This window comes from Eptesicus fuscus, chromosome 14 (assembly GCF_027574615.1).
Source record: "Eptesicus fuscus isolate TK198812 chromosome 14, DD_ASM_mEF_20220401, whole genome shotgun sequence".
In the NCBI taxonomy this organism is placed as follows: Eukaryota; Metazoa; Chordata; class Mammalia; order Chiroptera; family Vespertilionidae; genus Eptesicus; species Eptesicus fuscus.
Window position 1 is genome coordinate 77598339 of NC_072486.1, and position 21155 is coordinate 77619493.

The 21155-nt window shown below is 43.1% G+C and overlaps 1 protein-coding gene across 1 annotated transcript; it reads left to right on the forward strand.

Annotated features, from left to right (window-relative positions):
- The first annotated feature begins 1682 nt into the window (after positions 1-1682).
- LOC129151448 (GTPase IMAP family member 4-like) lies at positions 1683-20782 on the forward strand. Its single transcript, XM_054726418.1, has 3 exons — positions 1683-1859; positions 15577-15648; positions 19008-20782. Exons 2-3 carry the CDS (start codon positions 15588-15590, stop codon positions 19946-19948), a joined length of 1002 nt encoding a protein of 333 aa, XP_054582393.1. The 5' UTR covers positions 1683-1859; positions 15577-15587; the 3' UTR covers positions 19949-20782.
- Positions 20783-21155: the final 373 nt, after the last annotated feature.

Sequence of the window (21155 nt, forward strand, 5' to 3'; positions counted from 1 at the left end):
TTTTTTAAATTAAGACATTTTTCTGATGGAGTTAAGAGTGAACATGGTCTTGTTTAATTAATAGAATCCCAAGAATATTTTGAACTGTACCACACTAAATGTCCCTGCTCTGGTATCACATGACTAAGATTCTGTGTTAGGTCTAAAAATGTACATGGGCCTCAGAGATCAAATTCTATTGTGAAGAAACATCTTAGCAAAATAAAATTTTAAACATCTCTCTAAATAATCAAAAGTTACAGGACTAAGTGTACCAGAACTTTAGCTCTGGAGAGCTCATGTCTTTTTAGTACACTTGATAATACAAAGATGACTATGGTTCCTGTCTGTTTAAATTGTTGAGTTTTCCAATATTTTGGCATTTGCTTACTGATAAAACGTTCTCAGCTGCCATCAGTGGACGGCAATGGCACAAAGAGTGGCATAAAATTCCCAGTTGTTTGTCAGCTGTCTTGAGAAAAAGAGTCAAGTTTGGGTGCTAGATGATTATTACTGTGAAAATGTTATAATGATGATAGCAGGTGTTTACATAAACTACAAAGAGAGGGACTAAATGTCATATGACATCCCCCATCTGATTCTCACAATGTGCTCTCAATAATTTGAAGCATATATCCTTAGAGAGGTTTAACAGTTTCTCCTCGTGGTCAAAAGCATTTCTTTAGTGATTTTCTTTTTCAGATACTTTTATTCTGACATTTTCATCTTTTAGATAACATTAGATAACACAGTGCCTGGCAGGTAAAATGGGATCAGCAAATGTGTGGAAAATGAGTTACGGACTTCTGACCATTGCCTGAACTTTCTAGCACCAGCATCTTCTTATTATAAAACAGCTGCAATCCACCATTCCATCTAGTAAAGTGTTCTTTCAGGCTGAGGACTTCTTCCCCCTAAGTTCAAGTTTAGGCCCTCTGACCTCACTTATGTAAACCAGTGGTTTGATACTATAAATCAATTTCCTATTTAATGGTCAGTATAAAACAGCACCCATAAGAAGAGCTTCTTTGATTTGCAAATATACCAAATAAAACTATTGGAATTGATCAACAGAATGTGGGAGCCTAAGCCCATATTGTGTTCTCCATCTCGCTTTGCAAGGTAATTGTTCTGTGTTCACTGCTCCAGCCTTAAATGTGCAGTCAGTTGATGAATAGAGCAATGACAGCCCTGCTCCTGGTTGCCCATACATAAGGCTCCAGTCCTTATGAGTCCCACAGGCTGCTCTGTCTGATGGCAGAGAGGGGGCAGCCAGCACCTGCGGCTGGGGAGCCCATCAAAGTCATGTCCTTAAAGTTGGTCTTCCAGGCCCTCTGTGGACCAGCAGTGCCTGTCTGTCCCTACTGAGCAGGAATATGCTAGAAGCAGAGCCTGGAGAAGGGCCATGGGGAGTAGGGTTAGGCAGGTGCCCCTGGGAATGGGTGCTGAGGAGGGTGTTGGGGAAGGGGTGCCCCATGGGAACTTTCTTGTCACAGGAGCTGTTTCTGATGGGGGAGGGGGTCCCGTCACTGCCTGCACAGCCTCTTCCTTCACATATTGCTTATTTTAACAAGTCACAAACAGGAAATGGGAGGTGCCTGGCAGCTGGCCCACTCTGACAGGAAGCATCCCATAAGTGGAGAAGCACAGGGCTTGCTGGTCGCTGGGTCTTGTCTACAGCAATTTCCACCCACCCGGAGGACCTGCTCCTGTCTGCAGGGGCCACACCCCTTTCTTCATTCACAGCAACTGTGTCCTGGATCAGTCGGCCTCCTGACCACTCCAGTTTAACTGCATCTGCCTGCTTCCTCTGAGCCCACTGCCTGCAAGAGCTCATACTTCCCCAGGCCGCCCAGCACTGGCCTGCTGTGCCCCACCAGGTAAGAGGAGGCGGGGGAGGGTCCCACCACCCTGGGAGTCTGAGATCCCACAACCTAGTCAGAGCCACTCACTGCTGGTGTGACCTCACACAGGTTATCCTACTTCTGGGCTCACCCATGGGTGAAAGGGGACTGTGATGGTGCGCTGGGGGCAACACTGGGTGTGCAGTGGGGGAAACAGGCCTGGGAACCACTTGCCTTGAGCCCACAGCCCAGCACATTCCACAGCGCTTCAGGCTTTCCAGCCAATTGCCTATTGCTTAGCCCATTTGATCTTTTGGAGTCTCACAGGGTTTCACGCAGCTGCGGGAATATTCTCATCCCACTTAATGTATGAGAAAACTGAGCCTCCCCAGGTTTTAGGGTTAGGCTTGGGGGGAGGGATGGGTATGCTTCTCAGTTTGTCTCTCTTAATTTCTTAACCTCGCCCCACTGCGCACCTGTTCCACAGGAGACCCCTGAGTACACATTGTCTCATGACCTTGTCCTTCTTGAAACCACTCTTTTCTCCCCCAATAGCTCACACCTTTCCTCTGACACGACATAGGGCTCGGCTGCATGGAGAACAGACTCATGTTCAGGCACAAGGACAATCCCACTGTATGCTGAACCTTATGTGAGAGAAGTATCCAGAAATCGCAAGAACTAAACTAGAAAACGGGGACTGTAATGCCAGGAAATATGGGGACTGTGGCAGATGAGTGAAGGAGACACTTAGGAACAAGGCAGACAGGAAATAGTTTGATTTTTCTAAAACAGCAGGAGGGAGCCTGCTTTCTCATGGTTTGATACAATAAGGTATCATCATGATAAAAATCAGGCTCTTGTAATTTTAAAATCATTATAAAATCAAAGTACAGTTATATTCATTTCCTTCAACCCCCTGTCTGAACTAGACCCCCTATTGTCCTGCCAATGCTGTTACAACTTCAGCTTGCACACTGCCTGCCACTACCTGGCCCCATTTTGGAGACGATGAGTAGAATTTTCCTTTTAGAGAAGGAATCTCCCTCCTTTCTTGATCCTCCCATTCTTGCCTACGCTGACACCTTTGCCTGCTCTGAGATTGGCCTGCACTCCATTCCTGCAGGTCTGCCATGCTTCCTCCAGTCTTTTCCTAGGCTTTATTCTGTCCTGTTAATATTTTGTCTGTGACTCATTTTAGCATCTTCATCAACATCCTTTGTCACTCTCTCAGGACACTTTGTTATTTGATAATTTCTGCCTAAAAGCCCATTCCCCTGTGGACAGACGTCTCCCCTGCCACCTGACACATTCGGAAGACGGTCCAGGAGAACTACTACCCTGCATCATGGCTAATGTTACCTGAGTTTGATGGACTTTCTGTGTCAGGCACCCTGATCCATTTGGGTCACACAGATAATCAAGTCAGTGAAACACCAGATTGGTTCACACTGAAATGCTTCAATTCAGAGCAGCTCCTGCCCCCTGCAGTTTTCTCTTTGAATAATCTTGGAAAAGCATGCACTCAGGATTTCACGGTACAATTGTCTCTGTTGGTTTCAGGGCAGTCTTCCAGCCTGTCAGCCTCAGTTATGTCCTGACCATAGAATAGCCACATTGTATGTGGGGTCCAAGAGGCTGTGGACTTATTTGGATTAATCTTCTTCCCTCCTGTGGAACAAGGAGAATTGGCTGGCAAAAGGAGCTGCTTTTCAGTTTTCGTTCTAAGACAATTGTGTGACCTTGGGAGGGTCATTTGTTGCTCAGTTTCCTAATGTTTTAATCAAAATTTTAAACCTATATTAATTTAGGAGAAGAATAAATAATGGACAGGAAAGAACATAGAAAGTTATAAGTGGCCACACAAAGGGTTATTACAATGATGAAGTACACTATCTACATGGTCACTACTGTCATCATCTTTGGCAAAGATTGATTCAAACATATTTTCTGAGGTTTCCAAACCTCACAAAAGGTCATTTAAAGTAGAAAAGGTGTCATAGAATTGGAGCAGGTTTAGCAACAGCCAGAGTATAATTTCCCAGAGTCAAGGACAGGGTATAAGAGAGGGTGGTGAGGAGAGGCTCTTCTCTGGGCTTAAGTGGGGAGGGTAGAAGGGGGAGGAAAGGGTAAAAGAAAGGAGGAAAGGAAAGAAGGAAGTTTCACATCTGATGATGTGAAAATGGGTGGTTTTCCTAAGGAGGCCCCCAAAAAATCACTAAGTGGATAGAAAAACATGCAAGCATTATTTCTATATAACAGAAGCAATCTGAATAGCAAACATACTACAAACACCCTTTTTTAATTCAGTGGTAATCAGTAAAATGCAAATGATAATGGATGAAGACATCCTTATGTATGCCCATAAGGGTGATAAAATATATTTAAAGTGGAACACCGCCAAGTGCAAGTGCAGATTTGGGGACTTCTCACACAAGGCTGGTGTCAGTGAGGATTTGCACGGTGCTCCTGAGTCACACTGACAATATCTTGTCAGGTGGGAGCTGTCTATCCCAGGTCAATTGTTGCACAGAAATATGTAGTAAGTGGGGATTATTTTGCAGCAAGCATGTATTTTGAGACAGCTCAAATGTTTGTTAATAAAGTGGCTCAGTTTGTAGGTCAAAGTTTCAATTCCTAGTCAATTCCTGGGTTCAATCTCTGGTTGGGGCATGTTTGGTAGACAGTCAATCAATGTTTCTCTCTCACATCATTTTATCTCTCTCTCTCTCTTTCTTCCCCATTCTCTCTCTCTCTCTCTCTCTCTCCCCTCCCTCCCTCTCTCTTTCAAATCAATAAAAACATATATTAAAAAAGTAACTGGCCCTATCTGGTTTGGCTCAAATGATGAAGGGTCCTGGATTCAATTCCAGTCAAGGACACATGCCCAGTGTTGTGGGCTTGATCCCCAGTGGGGGGCATGCAGATTGGATAAAATGTTACACAAGTAATGTCATTTATGTAAAAGTTTAAAATGCAAAAACAGTATTAGACATAACCTATAGATAAAGGTGTATATATATATATATAACTATAAGTACATATATGAAATGATACATAAAAACCTCAGAATATTGGTTGCCTCTGAAGGGCACAGGGTGGGTGAAAGAGACTGGGGAGTCAAAAAAACATAAATGAAATTCTATGTGTAATGTGTTAGCTTTTTAATCAAACAGAATAGCTTCAGTAAAAATGCCAAAATATTTACATTTGTTCATTGCAAATTGTAGGTTTTTGTTTTATAACTCTGTGTATTTCTTCACTTAAAATTATGTTTCATAACTGTATAATATTTAAAACTGAATAAGTAAATACAACCTCATCTTAGGTATAGCTGTATGTGACATACTTGCCTTTTCTAACACCAAGATAAATGACACAATATTATGCCTCATCTGAATGAAACATTTATGCCAATTGATGCCAGTGGTTGTGCCAGTTTCTGTTTAAATCTACTGGGATACAGAATGGTGATCACTGGGAGACAAGAATCTCAGAGCCAGCCAGGAAAAACATTTGATTAAACACTGAGCAGGAAGTGAGTTTTTCTTGAATTTGTCCTCATTGTTGATTCCTTCTCTTTGGCCATGTCACCCTCTTCTCTCTACCAACTGCTCAGGGGACTGATCACAAACTTGCTAGAACAGAGAAAGAAATTGCCTTGCTGTAAATGGCAGTGGCTTGTTGGAAGTACTGAGAATTTCCAGTGCCCGGCACTCTGTGTGTCACATAGGTATCCAGTGGCCAAGAGGAAAAGTACAGTGCACCTTCCCAGGGGAATGTTGGGTCTGGGACATGAATCCTTCAAGGACTGACATGAGTACTTTTTCCAGAAAGTTGGCCTACTTAGATTCCAAAAAAAATAAAATGAAATAAAATAATGTTCCCCTCTCTGTTCCATAAAAGAATGCTTTCTTCATTTCATGCCTTTCCCAGTTGGAGGGACAAAAGCAACTGATTGTTTTTAAACATTTGCTACTTTCCTGTAAGCTAAGTAACAAAACAAAACAAAACAAAAAAAGCCACCAAGCATTGTGAGAACAGTGCAATGTGTTAGCATCACCTTGTTGCAGAAGACCAAGAAAACCAAGGACGCTTTTGAGGAAGTTGGAGGGACACTGTTTAATAACGCCAGCGGACTCAGGGAACAACCTTCCAAATCTGAGTGAAGGAACACACATGGGGCCCTCCCTTATATCTCCTTCCCTGTGCTCTTTGTCCCACAAGCATGGATCATGCTTCCGGTCCTTTTCTCGGGCCTTGCAAGAAGGCCCCCAGGTGTTGGGGGTCTCCAGGCCATATCTGGTGGTCTGGCCTGGCGTCAGAGTTAGGAGCCCTCCTTCTGGGCAGTGTACTGTCCACAGTCCAATGGCCTCTGTAACCGGTTCTGTAAGACCAGTGTCTGGGAAAGAGGTAGTGACTTAATTATAGGTTATCAGGAATGTACACTGAGCTTACTGGCCTGGATTCAGATCACTAGCCCCAAATATCAGGGCTACATTGGAATTAGCCCTTTTTGCCTCCTCATTTCCCCTCTCCCCCTGCCGCTTGTCCCACAAGCTTCTCTTAGCCTTGTGGTACAACAACTACGGGATGTTATGGTGAACATGGGTGACGAACACTCTTAACTACTTCCAGCTGAAAAGGGACAATGAAAAAGGGGTTAGCATCCCGTGAAGGATTGTAAGGAATTCTGAAGTTTAAAGGCATTCCCATCCAGTTTGCAGGCAGGCAGAGGCAAGCAGCGGTTCCACATACGTAGAATGTTCTTGCAGAGGAGCACCAGGGGTAGGTGGTTTCAGCCTTTAGGATAGAGTTGCATAGGTCATCTGGGTGGCAACCTGTTGGATGTTGGCCTTGGGTACTGCTGAAACAAATAGGAGCAACATTAATTAGCTGCACATTGGCCGTGACAGGTCCTATCATTTTTTTCCATCCAATACAATTCCCCCCTCCCCCCCACGTGCATTTGGTAGTGGAGTCATAACATGCCGCAGGCTGATAAGTATAGCTAGCAAAAATCTGGCTTGATGGAGCTTTCCCATAGGCTACCCGGTCTAGCATATTTGGGTAGTGAGTTTCTAAGCAAAGACACATGGCAGTGGTTCCTATGGGAGGCAAGTATGTGCTAGCTAATATTATTAGTGGGAACATGTTATTCCCTCTATTTCTGTTCAGTGGGGTCCAAAACAGTGAACCGCTAGGACAAAGGGCAGTATTATGGTTATTTCTGCAAGGCAGATGTAGCCAGGGATAGCATGACAAGGTGCAATCCAGCAATCCATGATGAGGCATTTGTTTCCTTGCTGTGTGGGAAACAGTAATTTTATGGTGCTTCTGTGTTCCAGCAAGAACAGATGAGTTCCCCTCCTGGTACTAGTCTCGGGTTCCGGCGGCACTCATAAAAAGACAAAATTAGAATTATTAGAAAGATAAAACCAATGATTATCCAGAAATACCAGAGCATATTACCTTTAGGAGGAGATAAGAAAGAAAGATTAGTGGCAGGGAGAATTCAGCAGGGCGTTTCTAAATTCCTTGGAGCAGGTTGATAGGCCAGATCCGCTGTCTTCTTGAGAGTGATCCTCAGAGGGTGTTTCTGGTCAGAGGTCACTTTCCACTCAGGCTGGGCATCACTTGGCTGGTGGGCTGCCTTTACCCAGGAGTGGTTGATCCAGGTATTCAGTCCTGCAACCTTAAGAGCTGTGGGGGTGGTTAATATGACTGGATAGGGTCCCTTCCAGATAGGTGTGAGGGGCTCCTTTTTTCAGTCCTTTACCCAAACCTTGTCTCCAGGTTTATAAGGATGTACTGCTGTTCCTAAAGAGATGGGTAGTCGGTCAGTAACCCATCTGTGTACCTCAAAGACAGTTTTTCCAAGTCCTTGTAGTTGTTTCTGGATTTCTAAGTTCCCTATTTCCCCCAAATCTCCCTTTGGCCGAATTAAGGGAGGGGGTCTACCATATAGAATTTCAAAGGGAGAGAAACCTACCCTGGCCTTGGGGCACAGGGTACCCTCAGAAGTACAAGAGGCAAGATATCTGTCCAGGGTAAGGTTGTCTCTTGGCATAGCTTAGCCATATTCTGCTTTAGAGTCCGGTTCATGTGTTCTACTTTCCCTGAACTCTGAGGCCTGTAGGCTGTATGTAGGTTCCATTTAATTCCTAAAGCCTTAGCTACCTGTTGTACTATTTCTGCTACAAAGGCTGGACCATTATCAGACCCTATGGACAGAGGCATTCCATACCACGGAATTATATCCTTCAGCAATGCCTTAGTGACTTCCCTTGCCTTTTCAGTGTGAATGGGATATGCCTTGACCCAGCCTGAAAAGGTGCAAACAAAAACTAGCAGGTATTTATTCCCTCTGCTAGGCCCTATTTCTGTAAAACCTACTTCTAAGTCCTTAAAAGGAGCTTGCCCACAGAGCTGAACTCCTATTGGTCCCACAGGACCCTATTTGGCATTGTTCTGAGCACAGAGGAGGCAACGTTGAGAGACTGAGGCACACAAGGAGGGAAGATGGGCAATTAGGTAGTACCTGCCTAACAAAGCCTCTAGGGCAATCTTCCCTAAATGAGTGAGTTCATTTTGCTGGAGGACTACCTTATGGGCTAACTGTTCTGGGACATAGATCCTATGATCTGGGAGTATCCACCAGCCTTCCTTCGTTCTCTTGCTCCCTTCTTGCTGGGCCCATTCCTCTTCCTGAGGAGTGTACTTTGGAGGTTCAGGTAATTCGGGGGCCAACATGATCCGTGACGGTGCCACCTGATCTTTAGCAGCCAGCTTGGCTGCGGCATCAGCACGTTGGTTTCCTTCTGACACTGAGTCTTTCCCTTTCTGGTGACCTTTACAATGGATGACGGCTATTTCCTTGGGCTCCCAGACTGCTTCTAGTAACTTTAAAATCTCATTCTGTTTTTTTTATTCCTTTTCCTCCGGCCGTCAAGAGCCCCCTTTCCTTATACATGGCCCCATGGATATGCAGGGTAGCAAAGGCATAGCGCGAGTCTGTGTAGATGTTGGCACGCTTATCCTAACTGAGCTCTAAGGCTCTGGCAAGGGCCCAAAGTTCTGCCCTCTGTGCTGACCATCCTTCAGGCAGGGCCTGTGCCTCGATTGTCTCAAAGTTTGATACTAATGCATATCCGGCTCATCTTTTTTCTTCATCTAAGAAGCTGCTGCAATCTGTGAACAATACCAAGTCCAGGTTTGGTAGGGGCCTATCCGTTAGATCTGGCTGGCTGGAGTAAACCTCCTCTAGGACTTCCAGGCAATCATGTTCAGGGGCCCTCTCAGCAACAGGTAGAAAGGTGGCAGGATTGAGAGTTCTTACTGCTTCATATTGAGTCAATGGAGCATGAGTCAGCCAGTGCTGCCCCCTTTGACATTTAAGTTTTGCCCTAAGGTAAGCTTATCTACTTCCTTGACTAACAATGCAGTGGCTGCAAGGGCCCTGAGACATGGGGGCCACCCAGAGGCTACTGGGTCAATCTACTTGGAGAGATAGGCTACTGGTCTTTTCCAGGGTCCAAACTCCTGAGTTAGAACTCATTAACAGCCCGTAGATCCTGGACAGGGCGGTAGTCATTAGTCCCAGGCTTTTTGACAGGCAGGAGTGGTGTGTTCCATGGAGAACTGCATCGTTTAACAAGTCCCCACTGAAGCAGCCCGTCTAAGTGGACCTGGATTCCTAGGCATACTTCTCTTGGAATTGGATATTGGCAGATTTTAACAGGCTGTGCCCCAGGCTTTCAGTCAATCAGCACTGGGGCGGTCCTTAGCCAGGCCTGGAGGATTTCCTTCAGCCCAGACCAGTGGGAATTCTTTTTCTAATTCCGGTTCTAATGGTGAGGCCTTTGACTGGGGGGCATAAAGTCTCCATTCTTCCTCCCTTCGCACTGCTAGAGACAGGATCATTGGGGAGGTCTCCTCACTTATACGAAGCTGTGCTGAGCCATTTGGAGCAAAAGCGATTTCTGCACCCATTTTGGCTAAAAGGTCTCTACCCATTAGAGGCACCGGGCAGTCGGGCAAGTACAAGAATTCATGAATTACTTGATGACCACCAACTTGGCATCAGCGAGGGCGGCAGAATGGTCTACGAGTCTGATCCCCAGTAGCTCCAATAATGCTGACTTCCTTTCCTGAGAGAGGTGCTATTTTTTGTGTGGCTACTGAGTACTCAGCTCCTGTATCAACCATAAAGTCCACAGTCTGGCACCCAATTTTCATTCTGACCATGGGCTTGTGTGGGCATAGCTGAGAAGAGCCCGGTCTGTCCTAGTCAGAATCAGCCATTGCTAGCCCAATGAGATCTGCTTCAGGTGGCTCTGGCTGATAGCGACTGGGTGGAAAAGGGGGGTTCAGTTTTCTTACTTTGTCGTTTGGGACATTCATTCTTCCAGTGTCTTGTCTCCTTACAATAGGCACACTGGTCTTATCTCAGGCTCGGTCTTCCTTTTCCCCCTGGTCTGTATTCTTGCTTCCCTTTCTGATCTGTCTGGGAGCGTGAGCCTCTAAAAGCTGCTGCTATTATATTGGCCCTTCTTTGCATTTTCTTTTCTCCTTCCTGCTTCTCATCTGCTTTCTCCTCTCTTGCCTGCCTCTCCTTAGCCTGCACCTGCCCTGCCTGCCTCTTCACTACTGCTATTAAAACTTTACTCTGTCCCTTGTTACACATGCAGAACCGGACCCAAGGCGGCAAGGTGTGAGCAATTTCTAACCAGCTGTCTATGTAGGGAAACTGATCTGGGTGTCGAGGATCTCCTGTGACTACATTCCACACCCCCCTGACCAGCCCCTTATCTAAGGAGCCTTCCGAGGGCCAGCCGACCCCGAAGGCTGGCCATTCTACTTCACATAATTTCTTCAGTGTTCTGGGGTTCATTTTAATACCATAGTCTCCACTGAAACCCTTTTCAAAATTTTTCAACATACAGTTGAGAACAGTGGGTTTACTTTGTCCCGACCCCATGATGATCGGTGGCACGAGACAGACAAGGGAGGGGGTGACCTGTTTTCACAGATCCTCACTCAGATGCCCGCCTGGCCGCATCCCTTGGGTGCTTAGATTTGTCTTAGCTAAGGTGCACCCATATAAATCCTGGGCCTGGTCACCTCCACGTCGGGGTGAGTCACCGTTATGCCATATGACAAATCGCGGAACCGCAGGTTGGGGCCCAATCGGACTCCATAACCAAGGTCGTGGAGCCACACAAAGGATAAGAGAGGGCAGGCCCTCTCCCTCCACACTCACACACTTTCACCAGACATTCACTCAGAGTTTAAAAACACAGTCCACCCAATTCCTGATTCCTGATTAAGTCCTATGACTTCCGGGGAGGTGATCAAGCTCCCCCTTCCACTCACTGGAGTGGGCTGAATTGATGGGGCCCCTACCTTACAGATTCTGTCGACAGGTCCAGAAGTGTCCGTCCACTTTCTCCAGATGCCGGCCGGGTCCTGGGCTGAGGTCCGGGAGTGCCAGGAGTGCCCCGGTTCAATTCTGCTAAAATCAGCAGGGTGCGCCTTCCGGAGGCCTGTCCCGCGCCCCCAGGCCCCAAGCCCTGTCCCCTCACCGAAGGCAAAAAAATGCCAAGCTCTGTTGGTTTCTCGGTCAGGGAACCAGCTGTTGCAGAAGACCAAGAAAACCAAGGACGCTTCTGAGGAAGTTGGAGGGACACTGTTTAATAACGCCAGCAGACTCAGGGAACAGCCTTCCAAATCTGAGTGAAAGAACATGCATGGGGTCCTCCCTTACATCTCCCTCCCTGTGATCTTTGTCCCACAAGCATGGATTATGCTTCCAGTTCTTTTCTCGGGCCTTGCAAGAAGGCCTCCAGGTATTGGGGGTCTCCAGGCCATATCTGATGGTCTGGCCTGGCATCAGCATTAATAACCGTCCCTCTGGCCAGAGCACTGTCCACATTCCAATGGCCTCTGTAACTGGTTCTGCAAGACCAGTATCTGAGAAAGAGGTAGTGACTTAATCATAGGTCATCAGGAATGTACACCAAGCTTACTGGCCTGGACTCAGATCACCAGCCCCAAATATCAGGGCTACATTAGAATCAGCCCTTTTAGCCTCCTCATTATTAGTCCATAGTTTTCCCCTTTGAAGTGAGAGGCTGCTGTATTGTTTCTCTAACATAATGGGATTGAATTGAATATAAATGAATAGATTGAATATAAGTGAAAGATACATAATCTTTTTTTAATTTTAAAAATATTTTTATTGAATTCCTCTATTGAATTTTGTTTTCACTTCACTGTTCTTTCTATATATTCAGCAATATCACACTTCTTTCATCATAGAAACTATGATGCTTGCCTTCTGGTAGAGCTAGTCCTCCCTCGTTATTTTTTTTTTTTTTTGATGGTGCCAAATAACTTTTTTGTCATCTAAATGAACTTTATAATCCACATTTTATAGTTTATAATGCACTTCTTAATTATATAACCCACTCTATCTCACCTGCAGGAAAAAGTGATGACATTTAAAATTTATAGTTTTATATGACTATGTAATAGAAATATCTATTAATTCCAATTTTATGAAATTCTTTAAACATAGGTTCCGGTTGAATTGGTGAAATTCCTTTTCTGTATTTAAACAATTTTCCTCTTCATCTTTGTTGTTGTTGTTGTTAAGTCTCACTGAGGATATTTTTCCATTGATTTTTAGAGAGAGTGGAAGAAAGGGAGAGAGAGAGAGAGAGAGAAGAGGGAGGCTGCATTCTGCACACATCAAGACTAGGGCCTGGGATTGAACCTGCAACTGATGCACATGCCCTTGGCCAGGAATTGAATCTGCAAACCTTCTGTCTGAAGGCTGGCGCTGTACCCACTGAGTGAAACAGGCCAGGGAAAGGGCTTCTCAATTTATTTATTTTTCTTTTTGTTTCTCTGATTGGGAGTTTTCTGCTACCCTGTCTTCTAAATGGCCGATGGAGCCTCTGCTTCACCTAATGTGCCTCTGTTTCACCTAATTAAGTAGATTCCTTCTACTTAATTATTCATTTCAGATATTTATTCTTCATCTCTGACTAGTTCATTTTTATGGTTTCTATGTCCTTTTTCATTCTAGATGTCTCTTTGTTGGTATTCTCACAAAGTTACTTGAGCATCCTTAAAACCATTGTTTTGAACTCTGTATATGGTAGACTGCCTTCATTTCATTTAGTTCTTTCTATGGGGATTTCTGCTGTTCTTTCTTGTGGTGTATGTTTCTTTGTCCCCTGTTTTGCTGCCTCTCTGCATTTGTGTCTGTGTATTAGGTATATCTGCCATGTTTCCCAGGCTTGGTAGGGTGCCCTTACATAGTAGGTGTATTATGGGGCTCGGTGGCACAGTTTCCCTGGTCACCTCCATAGTGTAGGAATGTTCCTTGTGTGGAATATGTGAGGTCTCCTGTTGTGGTTGAGTCTTCTTCGCTCTTGGCCCATCCATGGGTGTGGTTGACCTTTAAGTTAACTGATTATGAGGATGAATCTTGGACTACAGCTACTGTGAGGAGGCTGACCACAGGAGGCAGAATTTGCCCCAGCAATGTCTGGTGCCTGCCGAGTTCTCCTTTGGGCGTATTGTTTGTGCAGCTAATTGGGTCATGCTCTGCTGTGGTCTGAGGTCTGATAACAGGTTTGTCTATCCTGGGACCTTTGGGGAGGGACTCCTGTGCAGATGAATGTCAGGTACTGCCTGTGACCAACCCTGAGCTACCTGTTTGGAGCTAAAAGAAATCCACAGTTTGTGGCTGACTCTGCTGGGCCTGGGTGTGTGTATGGAAGGAGTAAAGCTGTGCACCAAGCCTGGCCTTCACCAGCTCTGAGCCCAGAGGCAGGTCAACAAAGGCAGAAAGTACTTTTAGCTGGAAAAGTGGGCAGGTCTCCTACATGGCATATTTATGCAGCTCCTCCCCTCACTTTCTCTTTCCTCCTCTTCCTCAATATCCTCACTCAGCATTGCCTTCAAAGTTAGAGAAGGAAGCAGAACCCAGATTTTCCAGGTAAAAGAATATGGGTGCTTGCATATGTGTATTGGGGAAGAATCATGGAAATATGGTATTTGGTGGAGAGGGGACCTCTCCCCTGGGTTTATACCCAAAACTTCCAGCAAACTTGTTTTCAGTATAGATTTTTTGTTGCTTTCTGATTTCTGTCTCTCCTGATTTTAGGCTATAATCTGTTTTAAAATATGAGCCCTACAAATGAGTACCTCTTTCAGGAATAGCTGATTAGGATATTTGTATAAGTGAAGTATTTCTTTCACCATGTATAGAATTTATAAATAAACTTAAGAGGTAGAGTTGGGTGAGCAGGAAGAATTAGCTCTGAGGGCAGCTGGTCAGTGAAGAGAACTGGGAAGTGTAAAAAGCAAACCTTGATGTTTTTCCACCATGAGCACCCATCAACAACATCATCTTTGTAGAAAAGCTTATGTGTAAAAATTCTGTGATTTATCTTCTCAGTTTATAAGAAGCTGCGTTCTATTCATTGTCCTTAAGGAATAAAAACATAACTTTTCTTTCAAAAGTAGTGTCTGTCTTCCTCATAGTTTTTCAAGTGTGTATTTTATGGCTTTTTATTGAATTAGCCTGTCCTTAACAACTAGCATTTTCAACCTGTCCTAATCAAAGCCTACTTCAATATGAATCATTAAAATGGCTTTGACTATTATCAAACATTTGTAGGTAATAAGGAGACAAAATATTTAAAATGTAATACCATGCTTCTATGACACTAAGCATTGATGAATAAAGAAAGAATAATATTTTTCATAGATGTAGACTGGACCAAAAGATCAGAGAGGAAACAAGAATCAGAGGAATTTGTGATAAATTTATTTGACAAATATTTATTGAGAATCACTCATTTTCTACTATTGTGCTTGTCCCAGGTAATAAGGAAAATACAAGACAGATAGTGCTACCATCATCACACACTTACAGCCTAAAGGGGCAGAGTAAAAAGAGCAAACAACTTTATATTTTGGTATGTGTTCTATAGGATCCCCGGGGGGAGGGAGCGTATGATTAGAGCAAATAACAAGTGGACCCCAGGAGAGCTGTATTGTTGTTGGTGATGGTGTTGCGGGGAGAGATGTTGGAGAAAAATAATCAAATTTTAGTTTTAAAAAAGCATCTGATTATAGAGGATAAAAGATATTGATGATGAGATGATTGCTTAGGATCCTGTTACAAGACAAACAAATAACAGTGGCTTGGATTAACATAAAGGTGGGGAGAATGGATAATTTTTGCATGTTCTGGAGGTAGAATCCATAGGCATAGGTTTTGGACTGATGAGCAGGTGAAGAAAGAGGAGATGTAGATAACCCAAGATTCTACAGGAGCCACCTGCTTAATGTTGATGCCATCACTACAATGGGGACAGGATCATTTATGTGATCAGGCTGGTATGTAGGAGCCAGAGGAGGTCAAGGCTTACCTTTTGGCTGAGTTCTGTTTAAGTTGCCCATGAACTTGGCAATGGAGAAGTTTAATGGAATATTAAAGTCCAGGGTCCAGGATATAGAGTACTTACAAACAGCATTCAAAGCAATAATTGCTGAATATGTTTGTGTAGAGAAAAAGAAACTGACAACGGGAAGTTGAGGAGATGTGTTGGGAAATAAGGAAGGTTAAATCAAGTAGCAAGTTTATGGAAAATAATAAACTGTTGTCTGCAGGTGGTTTTGGTTTCCAGTTACTCTCCATTTCTCTAAAATGAGTTCTATTTCTTATCTTTAGGAATTCTACCTATGATGGCAAATCAATTGTACCTTTCGCCTTTGAACTTCAGTGAACCCAGGACCAGCCATGGTGAGAGGTTTCTCAGACTCCCCAGGCCTGAGGACTGGGAAGGAAGAAAATAAGAGGAGTTGATTCATTCACATCCCTAATTTCCCTGCTCCTGGTGGCTTCACTGTTACCAAAAAAATCAACAGACTGGCTCACTCAGTTTCTCACTTAACCTTTATTTTACTTTCTTTTCTACAGACATCAATGATATCAATTGAACTTATACTGGACTGTGAAACCACACCGTAATTTAGTAGTCTAAAACGTCAACCATTTCTTTGGCTCTCAATTTGCTAAGTCAGCTGGGCAGTTCTTGGGTCTGGGCCAACTGGGCTTATCTCAGCCAGACTCACTCATACACCAGTGGTAAGCCGGTGGTTTGGTACAAAACTGTATAATCTTTTTTTAAAATTTAAAAATATTTTTATTGATTTCAGAAAGTATGGGAGAGGGAGAGCGAGATAGAAATATCAATGATGTGTGAGAATCATTGATTGACTGCCCCACCCCCCTGGGGATAGACCCTGCAAACCAGGCATGTATTCTGAATGGGAATTGAACCCTGACCTCCTGGTTCATAGGTCAAGACTCAACCACTGAGCCACACCAGCTGGGCCTTTTTTTCCTTTTTTAGATTAAATTTATTGGGGTGACATAGGTTAATAACATTATATGTTTCAGGTTTACAATTCTATGATGTGTCATCTGCATATTGCATTTGTACTGACCACCTAAATCTTTGTCTCCTTCCTTCACCATTATTTGACATCCTTTACCATCTTCAACCTGCCATCATACTGTCTCCTGTGACTATCAGTTTGTTTGTTTTATTGTTTTGCTTGTGGCTTTCTCTTTTATGTTCCATATATGAATGAAATCATATAGTTCTTATCCTTTTTTCATCAAACTTATTTTGCTTAGTATGACACTATTAAGATACAGAAACTAGATAAATTTGAATTTGAAAGACACATGAACATGTCTGGTAGTTTGCAGGCTCTTGGGTAGGCTAGGGTGAGAGGGATAACTGGGCCTTGTGTCCCTCACCATCAAGCAGGCAAGTCCATGGGCCTCTTCTTAAAGCAGGTGCAAGGTTCTGAAGAGCAGAAGGAGACAGAAAGCCACAGGGCATCAGCACTTTTGGAGTGTACTTGCATCATGCTTCTACTGCCCTATTGTCCAGAGTAAGTCACAGGACCCACCAGATGCCATAGGTGAAGAAATAGACTCATCACCTTGTGGGAGGAGCTTAAGAGCTACATCCCAAAGAGACATGTTTACATATATGGGAAGAATTAATGATCACAGCTGCAAATTATCACATAGATTACCAGATGCTGTCAACATTGGCAAATTGTTGTAGTGTTAGAGCTGGCCTTTGGTGGTTTTATTTTTCTTTTTCACTTCCCATGATTTTCCTGCTTCTTTCTGAATGTTCAACTAATGACCCAGGATATCCTTAGAATGGAATCTCCACTGTAATGCTAACTAAATAATAATCTGAACTCCAACCCACATTTTCCCTTAATCTTAGCCATCCTGTAGCCAGTGTTCTCAGCTTCTGGATATTTACTTTTCTAATTTTAGAATTCTGCTTTTCATATGTCAGAAACTCTGTCTTAGAGATGGTTGTGCCAATCACTGGATTAGCAACAGCTTCAACAAAATATGTGTGGATCTGGGGAATAAGTGATGATTTGGGGAGGCCAGAACAGGGGGGTGGGGGGAGGAGCTCTGCAAAATCTTTCTTTTGTTTGATATTTTAAAAAATTATTCCAATTTACAGAATAGACTGAAGAGGGCACAATGAAAATAAGAGACAACTTAGGGGACTGCTGAGACATGATTGGTGATGTTAATTTGAGCTAGTATGATGGTCTTCAAAATGGAGAAAAATGGAGATTGATGGATGGAGCCAGGAGAACTTGCCAATGAATGGGTTATGGAAAGCAAGGGGAAGAGAAGACTCAAGGATATCCCTAGATTTTTGGTCTGAGGAAGTAGGTGAATGGTGATGATATCTCTGAAAAAATAAAATGGAGTTTGTAATCATGTTTGCAATATTGTCAGTGTGATGATGTATGCATTGACTCAAAGAAGAGATTGGTGGTTATAATATTCCCTGCAGGAATTAGTCTTATTCAAGGGCTGTGCTGACAGGGTCTTCCTTCAGGGAGAAACAGGTTCTCAGATGTGGTTGTCATTTGTCTTCCATGGTCTTGGTCTGTAGTTAACAAATCCTGAATTCTTTAACTTTATGGACAGACACATTACTATACTGATGCTATTTTGTATGAGTTTTTAGTATTATTATTATTTATGAATCAAGGGATTTTATAGTAACTCCTGAGCATTGTTAAAACTTTCTGCCATTATATGAACAACATAAACTGATGAACAAAAACAGATAACTTGTCAAAATATTAATTTAAAGCGATAAGCAGAGTTACTGAATAGGAATGTGGAAAGAGCTATATAGATGAATTTGTATTCCACTTAAGATACAGTTATTTTGAAAAAATCTTTCAGTTGATATGCTCTATATATTGTTCTGTTATCAAGTTTTAAGTGTCCAAATAAATAGATATGCCTAACTAAGGAGCATTAACACAGTATAACTATACTGATGCTACTCTTTATGAGTTTTTAGTATTATTATTATTATTTATGAATCATGGGCTTTTATAGTAACTCCTGAGTACTATTAAAATTTCTGCTATAACTTTGCAAAACATTAATTTAAATAGAAAAATGTTACTAGATTTCTATGCTAAAGTGGTAAGTTTAAATGTAAAGCATTTAGTACTCCTGGGAATGATAATCCCTGATAAGATGGCTGCATACACGAAATGTAAAGGAACACTTTGTTTTTCTGTACATGCACACATTTCTCCCCTGCAAGAAGGCTTGAATCACCTTTAAGAAGGCTTGATAGGAAGAAGAAAAATTCCATCTTGAATCACCCTTCTTAATGGGAAGAAGAAAAATTCCATTTTGAATATAATTTTGGGGGAGGAGATCTTCCACTGTGATGTCCCAAAGTCAAATTTTGTGTTACTTCCCACATTATCTAATGAGGAACAGCTACCAGCAGTGGCTCAGAGTTCTCATTTGACCATTTTACACCCTCCTTTCATGGCACTTAGCCTCCAAAGATCAGAGTGAGCAGCCCAAGGGACTACTGAAAAGTGTCCAGCATTTCCCAAGTCCTGTAGGAGAGAGGTCAGACCCAGGGGTCTGATAGACCTCCTGTGAGTGCAGAGATCACTCATTGACAGGACACTAGTGGGCAATAGAGAAGGGCATCTATGGTGGGGGACTTGGAGGATTAAATTTTGAAGGTAAGTCCTAACACTGGGCTTTTTTTCTTGATGTGCCAGGGCTTCGAAACGAAGACCCCAGAGATTCACAATTGAGACTTGTCTTAGTGGGTAAGACTGGAGCAGGCAAAAGTGCCACAGGGAACAGCATACTTGGAAAGAAAGCATTTCATTCCACCATTGGAGCAAAATCCGTCACCAAGGTCTGTGAGAAAGGGAGCAGCACCTGGAATGGGAGAGAAATTGTCGTCGTGGACACGCCTGGCATTTTCGACACTGAGGTACGGGATGCTGACACGCAAAGGGAGATTGCTAAATGTGTCCTTCTGACCTCCCCTGGGCCTCATGCTGTGCTCCTGGTGGTCCCACTGGGCCGGTACACAAAGGAAGAACAAAAGGCTGTGGAGAAGATGCTGTCAATGTTTGGACCCAAAGCTAGGAGATACATGATTCTCTTATTCACCCGGAAAGATGACTTGAATGGCATGGAGTTCCATGATTACTTAAAGGGAGCTCCAGAAGGCATTCAGGATCTGATGGAGCAGTTCAAGGATCATCACTGTGAGTTCAACAATAAGGCGACAGGCGCTGAGCAGGAGGCTCAGAGGGCACAGCTGCTGAACCTGGTCCAGCGCATAGTGAGGGAGAACCAGGGAGGATTCTACACTAACAAGATATACCAAAGGGCTGAGGTGGAGATTCAGAAACAGATCCAAGTGATACAAGAACAATGCAGAGTTGAGTGGGAGAGAGAAAAAAGGCAGTTAATAGAGGAGTATGAAGAGAAAATCAGAAAGCTAGAAGATGAACTGGAGCGGGAAAAGAGACAGGTAGAAATGAAGACGACATTTGAAGAAAAGGAGAATTACTATTCCTTTAGGCAACAAAATGCTAGAAGTGAAGTTGAGAATCAGGAAGGGATACTTACCTTAATCTTCAGAATATTCGATATTGCTTCCTTTGTTTTCTCATTTCTGTTCCAGGAAGATGAAGATTATTGAAAATCTGTCTATATTTCCTACATATTTTCAGGTGCCCCTTTCCCATGTAACTTTCCCCAAAGTAAGAGCTTTCTGTCCTCAGGCTTTCAGGACTAGGGGGTGTAGTAAATTTCACTCTTGGCAATTACTAGACTTTTGACTGATTTAACAGGGGAGGGACACATTCTCACTTTGTAAAACTCCAAAACAGAAAGTATGGATGCTCTCTTTCTTCAGACATGCAGAGAAAAGGAATGCGGGGGACTGAAGGATGACCCTAAGCTTTCTCTATTATCCCTTAGAAACATTTTCTCCTCTAGATCCTTTTTAGATTGGCACATAATGTCTGCCTGTGGCTTCTACTTCTTGTTTTTACCTTTTGGAACACAATGATCATTTTACCTATGTGGATAGAGAAATCAATTCTTTTTGTTAAGTAATCTATAGATGGAGATGCTTATGGAATACTTTCTAGATAAATTTGTTGAATTGAATTTGTACAGAGAAATGAAATTATCCCTGCCCAATGAAGAACAAAAATTTGTCTGGAAAACAGATCTCTCAGAATTCAACTAAGTGAAACAATAGGAAGAGCAAAAGACAGATTCAACAGCTAACAGAGCAATGTTCAGTTATTCAGATGTTTCTGTAGAGAGTTTCTGACCAACTTCAATGTAACCACTTTGCTGAATAACTAGTTCTCTCCTTTTTTGTGTGAAACTCACTGTTGCTGGTGCACGTCCATCACCCCACACCTTGATTACTTACTGCCAGATGGGTCATCCCCACACTGCTTCCCCCATCCACTTGAATTGTTTGCTATTGTTACTATAATAAAACTTTTATATTCTCTCATATTTGTGCAAAATGGGAGTCTGTTTTTCTTTACAAAATATCACGAATACTTCTAAGAGCACAGGAATAAATTTCACTTTTTGGTGAATGTTGAAGATGATTTTGTAGTTTGTCTTGGTCTAAAACCTACGACATCTCTCTAGTCATTTCTCCTGAAAGTTTGGACCACATTCTTAACCCCTCTGTCCATCAAAGACCACATTCTCTTTGGATTCATTCATTATTTGCTGATAGAAATTTGTGTAACCAAGAAGGTTTCCAAGAGTTTTGTGTGTTTCCTGAGGAAAAAAATCCCTTTCATCTATACTAATAATAGCCTAGGTTGTCATCACACCTGTCACAAGATAGCTGCGTGCACAGAGGAGGCACTCCA